Source organism: Microtus ochrogaster, linkage group LG4, assembly GCF_000317375.1.
Source record: "Microtus ochrogaster isolate Prairie Vole_2 linkage group LG4, MicOch1.0, whole genome shotgun sequence".
In the NCBI taxonomy this organism is placed as follows: domain Eukaryota; kingdom Metazoa; phylum Chordata; class Mammalia; order Rodentia; family Cricetidae; genus Microtus; species Microtus ochrogaster.
In genome coordinates this window covers 14,036,565-14,045,341 of record NC_022030.1, presented here as the reverse complement: position 1 = coordinate 14,045,341, position 8,777 = coordinate 14,036,565, and the positions used below count along the sequence as shown (strand labels likewise).

The window sequence follows — 8,777 nt, the reverse complement described above, 5'->3', positions numbered from 1 at the left end:
AAGAGCAGACCAGGTTCGAATAGAAGAACACCTGATCTCTAGTTGTTAAATGGAACCAATGACAATACTCTTTGCCAGATAGATAGATAGATAGATAGATAGATAGATAGATAGATAGATAGATAGATAGAGATAGATAGACAGACAGACAGACATAATATATACTTAAAGATATATATTAATACTATCTTAGAAAATACATGAGACCTTTAAAATACTATAAATTAAGCATCTTATCACTGTTTTATTAGACATTTTCTCATGGGGCCTGGGAGTGTTGCTTTGTTGATGTTGTTAATTTGTTTTGCTTTTGCCAACAGTTCTTTTCCTAACCCTCTTACAATAGGGAAAAAAAATACAGGCATCATAAATGTGGGCAGTGACCGTAGCTCCCTAGACAAAGTGCTCGACTCGAGCTTGAATCTCAGAAACCACATAAAAATGTGTGGTGGTGTGTGCATGCTCTCTTTGTAGTCCCAGTGCTGGGGAAGGCAAAACAGAATTCAACCCTGGAGCTCTCTGACCAGCCAGTCAAGACAGATTTGGGAGGTTCAGGTCAACGAAGATCCAAAAGAGATGGCCACCTCTGAGGATGATGACACCCAAGGTTGTCTACCAAGCTCTACGGTAAACGTGCACAGCATTCATTAGGAGAAGAAGCAGCAGCAGCAGTGGTGAAGGAGGAGGAGGTGCCCACTGTGAAAACCAACATCTCCCAACAAATGCTGGGGACTGACCTTAGCGCCTGTCGTACACAAATGCTCTAGGCAAATGCTCTACTTGAGCTGTCCACATGGTCTTCATGCTTTAACGCTTCATTGAGAGACAGAGACTCACTAAGACACACAACCTGCCTGACCTTCAACTCACTTTATATCCTCACAGGCTTTGAACTTGCAACCTTCCAGCCTCAGTTTCTGATTAGCTGAGATTACAGGAGCTGTAGCCTTGGGCCTGACCTAACTACATCCTTCTAGAACTTTGTTCGGGCTTTATCACGCCATGACGTCATACCAACCAGTTATTTATTAAGCATTAAAAAGCATCGTCTGCTTCTGTAAGGGAGTTTTGTTATGAATCAATCTAGAACTTTACGGAACTGAACAAACTAGAAAAAGAAAAATGGAAGGCAATCCCTCGGCCACACTTCACTTCCGTTGCAGTTTCAATTATTTGGACTCATTTACCTTGCCCAAGAATGAACCAACTTTGTGCAAGTGAGGAGCTGCAGTGGCGTGACATTTTCTGTATTCTTTTATCTCTATGGCGGGAGCTCTGCTAATTGCTTAATTTCGAGAGCTAAATATAAACAACCAACCACACTGAGCGATACCAGCAGGGCTCCGCCAAGAGGGAAAAAGAAACAGTTGATGTGTGTAGCTTTCATAGCCATACATACAGGCTGGAAATTTCCATTCGATCCTTAATAAATTGCACCCCAAAGAAAACACAAGTCATCAATCTTTTAGTCAAAATGAGGGAATAACATTTGGAAATGCGTACACACATCCAGAGTGCGATGCTAGCTCTCTTCTCAGAAGGACTTGTGTTTGCTCCTGATCGTACAAGCATCTGGAGTTCCAAATAACATTTCGGTTCTTAAAGAACCATTTAACATGTAACTTTGTGAGTGCTGCTATTTCTTAATCACAAAAAAGCATTATATTAGATCGTAAGCAAAGTCATTGGTAACATGAGTTTTCTGATTAACAATGTGTTACTACTTAATTATGTAACTAAAAAAAATAATTTTGATACTCACATAGACTTGAGGAATAATGGTAAAAACAAAAGACAGGAACCATCTACATTGTTGCTCCTTTGGGAAGCCACATGACAAACATGTGACAGTTACAGGTAGCAATGAAGGTCCTTGTTTGAGCCTTATCGGTAATCTCTACCTCAGCAGGGACTGCAGAAGACAAAGTTAAAGAAGTACTCCATTCAGGAGTTCATACAACTTGGATGAGACACAGCACAGAGAGCCAGTGACACAGGAGAATCAGTGGGAACCCTTCTGCACAGGCCATTTCTCTCTAAAGCATCTCAACCTTCCTAGGTCTTCTGAACTGTCCAACCCCCTAGCTACTCATAAAACTAAGAAGGGACAATTCTTCTTCTGATCAAGGGCACCAAGGTTAGGGTGTCCGCTTTCTGTGGTTCAAGAAATGCATGCATGGTTTGGTTACTGACCGGAAACCGAGAGAGCCTGATACTGGGGTCTTTCAATACCTCTCTCGTAATGTTCAGCGGCTCTCAAGCCAAGCTTCAGTGCCCAGCAACGCTTTGGTATTTAGCTCTCCAAAGAGAGCAATGCACCCCACCTGAAACGTGGGTGGAGGAATGCTTGAGAGTAAAACCTGTAAGGCTTATTTTTAAATGTACCACTGCATTCGGCATGTTTTTAAAGAACACATACCCTCAACCTTAAATGAACCTCACACCACCATACAGATGACAGACCACATGTGAATGTAAAAGTCATTTCAAACACTGAGAGACGAGATGTCTACAGGCTTACATAGTTACCGGCTGCACAAGTACCCACAAGCCTCTGTGTGGTCCACACTCATGAACATATATAGAAGTGGGGTAAGAAGAAGCTGATGCTGTTTAAATATCACTCATCTCCCCTGATTTTTCGAGCCATCGCTTTACCCTGACAGTAAACCCCCAGACACCAAATGGTGGGGGGATAGCTCATAGACAGGAGGGGGCAGTAAGAAGACAATATTGGACATAGGAACAAATCAACACTATGATTCTTACCATGACATATGTGCATAATTTTGAATTAATAATATACAGCTGGATGCTTAAAATATTTTAATTGATAGGACACATGACAAAATGTTTGGAGACAAAATCATTTTAGTTAAACTAGTTTGCATACATATGCTGGCAGTATAAAACTTATAAAACCAAATCAAAAAAATTTTAAATGCTTAAGCCATGAAGAACTTAATTTTTAATACTAATTATTTTTCCAATTTTTTATAATGACTCATACACCAATCTATTTTATAAGAATCTACTTTTTAGCATGTCAGTGATTAAGTATACCATTAAAAGCAGCACTAAAGAGGTAGAAGGCTTGCAAAATTCCTTTCTGACTTAACATAATTTCAATCAGCTTTCACTCCAAAGATTTAATGAAATAAAACAGGCCAAAATAATCACAAAATGAAAACAAAGTCAATATCATTCTTAAAAGTCACTTACATCCAGCTTTTGCTTCCTCTGTGTTCTAAGAGACGAAAAATTAAATTTGGAGTCATTAATGTTTTAAAGAAGCTATGATCTAAGGCAAATCAGGAAAAATTAGCATCCAGTATGGGGCGGCTTTAGGTCATCAGGGGCAATTTGAATGCTGCTAATTATATCTCAAGTCAGCAGTCCTTGGGTTTCAGTTTCTTCCCCACATTTCATAGGGATTGTATAACCAGCAAGAAATGTTTTTAAAGGTAAAAAAATGTAAGCGCATGTGTAACTGGGTTGGGGAGAGGTAACTCAGCCCTATGGCTTTCCCAAGTTCCCCTCATTCCTATCTCTTCCCCTCTTTGACACAGACAGGGCAAAAAATAAAAATGCACAAAGTGAGAACATTTTGCACAAATTCCCACATGTTTTGCACTTACATTATCTTCTGACACTCAAGCAAAGTCTGAAAACAAGCAAAGAAAAAGAATGAAGTGACTCTGAGGGGAAGTTTTCTAGATGGCAGATGTTCCATACAGCAGGCAAAGGAAAGGAGTGAAGGAGAAAGAGAAAGGGTACAAATATTCAGACGCTGGATTTCAAAAGGCCAAGAGGAACTCAGAACAGTCTCTTTTCCTTGGGCGATGCAATACTTGTCTCCTTTTTTTTTTATTTTTAAGTCTTTACATGTACTTAAAATAGATTCTCCCTGTATTTTTATGACAAAACTCTGAAGGGTTTAATGGTTCCTTTCTAAAAACAAAACAAAACAACAACAACAACAACAACAAAAAAAAAAAAACCCAAAACTAAATTTAGAGAATGTAGGAGATATAGGGAAAAAAATAGCCATGATAAAACCTTTGCTATCTAAAAGAGAATTCGGGGTCGTAAAGTATATAAACAGCACAGCTAGTGAAACTCCTAGCACGACTGCACCACGGATGACTAAAACACAACTAGGTATATCCAGTAGACTACTAACACTAGGTCATTCATTGGTAAGGGCAATTGACATTTACTTCTGTAACTAAAGCTTCTACTCATAATGATATGAACTAGGATCCCTTTGCCAAGTATAATAAGACAAATAAAATATACCTGTTCATTTATTCATAGCAATCACCATCATGCCACTCCCCTGTCTGGAGTCCCCCAAATCTCATATATCACTGCCTTACATTGACACCTACTGGAAAGTACTGGAACTGTGTGTCTCCCATTGCAGTATCTGAGCAGTAGCTAAGCTCACATATGTAAAGGGAATATATGAAAGATAAATTTCAATTGCAAATAAGACAACTTCAGATTTCCAGAAAGCAACACTCTTCCTGAATATTTAAATTCTAAGGCATCTTTGAGAAATTATAAATCTCAATAAATCTTCCCAAAGAAGGACCTCTGTTGTGAGCAAACTTCTCAGGATTTCAGTAACTTGACAAGAGCTTATGCAGGATCTTATCATGAAACTAGTCAGGAGCTTTCTTCAGCACCTGGAGTTTGTTTTGTGCATAGAACTAAGCTCATCCCGTGGCCATGACCCAAAAACTCCTCTGCTTTGCTGAAAGTAGTTATGGAAATAGATGAGAAAAATGACCCAGCTTGTTTGTTTATTTTTTTAATGCTTTATCAATTTATACTGTCAGCTTTTTAAAAAAGTAACATGTGTTAATTATTCAAATATTTATATTGATAGTTAAAAATAAAATAATAAAACCCATTAGCGAGTGAGTTTTTCTTCTCTATTTTCAAGATTGGTTTTTGGTAGAAAATGTAAATGTATTAATAAAGCACAACGATTCTTTGAAATAGATGAAGTCACAGCTATCCAACAGTTAGTTGTGTACTTTTACAACTGAATTAGTAAGTTGGATCAAGTTTTAAATAATACAAATGAAAACAGCACTAAGTGTTTCTTCAAAGCATGTCTGACTATCTCAATCTATTCCTAAAATTATATTTTAAAAAAGTACGTTTCTGAATAGGGATACATTGAATTGGACTGTAAGACAAAACGACGTTATAAAATCAAATAAACAGAATACGGCTTCCCAGCCTCCATCCATAACCATACAGGCAGAGTCTAAGTGCTCAGACACATCAAATATTATATCATTAGAAAAATAACATCATCAAGGCAGGTTTTCCAAATACAGATTAGTGGTGTTTTAAAAAACAGTGAGATACCTCCTTCAGATGTGTACTAAGAATTTTATATGGAGAAAACATGTTACTGTATTGATATAAAAATTAATTTCTGCTATAATCTTAAATTATTTCATCTTATTTTTATAAAAGTAATGAGACAGTCTGAACACTGAGTAACATAAAACCATGGGCAACAACAAATACTAATCCAAGACAACACAGGAGGCTTGGGTTTAGAAAGAGTGATTCTGTATTATTCCAAACATATCACCGTCAAACGAGTTACACCCTAAAACCCTACTTAACCCACCTGTCCACAGAGAATGGAGTTCTTCTTCTTTAACAACAGCATGAGAAGATGCCAGGAATATAAGAAATGTTTATGGTGGGGCTGGCCCTGTCTTTAAAATGGGCATTACTTTTCTTAATTGGAAAAAAAAATCAGCTATAAAAAGATGAGCATGTTAAGCAATCTGTTTAAAGATCATTTCAAGCTCTCTGCTTGATTTTGATGGAGTTTAACATTGGATTAACGTGCCAATAAATATTAAGATATTCCAATGTACCCCAGAGGTAACAGGTCTTAACGAAAATAGTTTGTCATGTTTTCTCCAAACAGCCCATCTCAGAATACATGGTTGGGAAGGGTAAACTAAAATACGTACTGAGACAGCACTTGTTTTAGAGGCTCAAACAGTTTCCAATGAATCAATTCCTCTTAACAGCTTTTGTGATCAGTAACCAGGAAAGGCAGTTTTTCCTTTCCTTCCTAAGACCCTGAAAGAGGAGCACTTCCTAACCAGGCAACAGTGGATTCGTTAGACACCCGACTGAATCCCTATTTCCAATCAGTTACCTTACACAGCTTCTGGTAGCGCGGAGAGGAAACAGCCATCCTTTGTAAACGATGTAACAAAACCACAACTTTCTGCAGAGACGTTCTCACCACGGCCATCATCTTAAGTTTACCACACTTCTGAAGACTCCTCAGAATTTGCATTATAAATGAAGAGCAGCGAGCATTTCCTCCCGGTCACTGGGCAATGATTTGCCAATTCTCTGAGCATGCTCGTTTCCAGAAATGCATTTGAAAGATACAAGGGGGGGGGGGTAAGGTTCTGGAGAAAAGGGAGGCTGGGATTCCGTCAACTTCTTGATTTGACAAAAACACTGACGAATGCCACCCAGACAGTCCCCAGCAGATGCTCTCAGCCAGGACCTGCTCAGCCTGGCGTGGCCAGAAATGAAGCAAGTTGCAGGGCAGCCAAGCGCTGCGGGCTGCAAGAAAGGAGAGCGCTCCGTAGCCAAGAGGATATTAAGCGAAACACTAAAGCTGAAGATACAAAGCCGACTTCCCCTGGGGGCAGAGACTGAATGCTGCCACTGCCACGGTGCATGCCTGATAGTTGGTTTACATGAGGAGACTGAGTGGCAGTGAGCCTGGCGCTGGACCGATGGATGCTAGCACTCCCTGCGGAACACAGCTCAGGCTGTGCCTGTGGGATGAGTACAAATACCGAGGAGCACAGAGGGACCTGTCTTGAAGGACCGAAGCCTCACATCCTCTGTGCCTAATAAATTATCTTGAGCTAGTCTGGCCACAGCGTCACCTAAAACAAAAACTGGATATATTTATGGAGGGGTACAGGTTTATCTAAGTCCCAAAGGCAGAGCTGAAAGGTGGGCTTCCGGGATCCTACATAAGGAGCAAACTGTGCCAGTAATCAGATAGGACCCTTTTAAGTAAACAGTCAAGTTAATAAAGACAAGCCTACAATCGACTACAGAGCATAGCCAACTCCTCCATCTCCCTCTAATTCATCATATCATTGAGTTTGTCACGAAGCTGTTATAATTTCATGAAGAGAAAATCCAAGATGACATATATAATGTCATATCATTATGATCATATATGATCAGTGCAGATTTGTGGTGTGTGTCTGGGGGGAGGGGTTTACTGATGCACGTGTGCATGTGCATATACATGCCTGAGAAACACTTCACATGATGCCAGTCTGGGTACAGTGTCTTGGAGGACCAGAGTATCCGAGGATGATTAAGGGACTGGGTAAAAGGGCACAGCCAGGAAGGAACCCCTGTATGTTTCTCATTATCAAGGTCCTGCCTACCCTTATCTCCCAGGGAAAACTGCTCATTCCACTCTCCCTGATGCTATGATCCTGTAAGAGAAGAGTGACATTTTCAGGAACATCTCTCCTTCTTTTCCTTCCCCTGTCTCCTCATCCTCCATGCTAGTGTGATTTAAAATCTTAGACTGGGTCTAACAGAGCTAGTTCATCGGGAAGTCTTGTGTGAGCTTCACTCAGCCTGTGTATAGTTTCCATCAGCTCCTTGTCGAGGGTCTATACTGCCTCCTTCTGGTGAGGCTGCCAAAGCCAAAAACAGTCCATTATCCTAATTTAAAATAAACTCTTAAGCAAATAGGAAGAAACAGATTAGTGATGAGTCAGGGTCAAGAGACTGAAGGGTTAAAAATGGGGCTCCACTCTAGTGGGGAAAGCAGTTTTCTGAGGTGGTATATGCTCTACATGGACAGGAGCTATGGCTACACATCTCCGAATACATAAAAAATTGATTTACAGAATGGAAATAAACAGTGACTAACAGGCAGAAGGTTTGCTATAAAAATATGAACTTACAAGTTGAGCATCTTTCACCAGAAATGCTTGGGATCAGGCATGTCTGGGGCTTCAGGGGCTAGTACATTATGGAAAAAGTGTTTGCATAAAATGCAATGAGATATTCCAGAAGCAGGATCCAAGCCTACACACAACAGTCAATGGCTTTTCACACACACCTTATGCACCAACCCCGAGGATTATTTTTATAATACTATTAATGATTCTGTGCATGGAACAAAATGTCATGATGTGGAATTCTTCCCTGGGATATAGGGTCAGCATTCAACAACTTATGGATTTTAGAGTGTCTTGGTTTCGAGTTGTTTTATTAGGAATGCTTCACTTGTATAATTCCTATCCTAGAGCCAGCAGGTGAAATGGGTGTTTACCCCACAAGCACACTGGTTTGTGCAAGGAAAGAGCTGGAGGATCTGAGAAGCCTTCTTCTACAAGACAGAAGAGGAAAACCAGGCAAACACAGGACAGATGCTAAACCACAAAGTCTCCCATTTTCATACCCACTCTACAAGGCCACAAGGACCCAGATGTTTATCCAGAAAAAAAAATCAATGTTTTTCAAGGAAGTGATAACACTAAAATTCAGAGCTCAAATTAAAAATGCAATTAAAATAATGTTTGTCCTAGACCGGGGAGATGAAGACTAAGGTGAATGCGCCAACTAATAAGTTGGTTTTAAAATCAACAACAGCTTCTCTTTAAAAAAGCAATACTGCACGTGCTGGCTTTGGGGGGGCCTGGGCGGTTTGGATGCTCAACTTACTAAACCTG

At 39.8% G+C, this 8,777-nt stretch overlaps 1 protein-coding gene across 5 annotated transcripts in view; it reads right to left on the bottom strand.

Moving 5' to 3' along the window:
* Positions 1-8,777, bottom strand: part of Utrn (utrophin) — a 521,838-nt gene that overhangs the window by 243,715 nt on the left and 269,346 nt on the right. Inside the window, exon 1 of one of the 5 annotated variants that reach the window (XM_005361005.3) lies at positions 6,203-6,850. The exons of the other annotated variants lie outside the window; for them this stretch is intronic. Within the exon in view, the coding sequence (XP_005361062.1) occupies positions 6,203-6,346 (144 nt within the window). The 5' untranslated portion in view covers positions 6,347-6,850. Of the gene's footprint in view, positions 1-6,202; positions 6,851-8,777 lie in introns of those variants that run through there. 5 annotated transcript variants of the gene reach the window in all.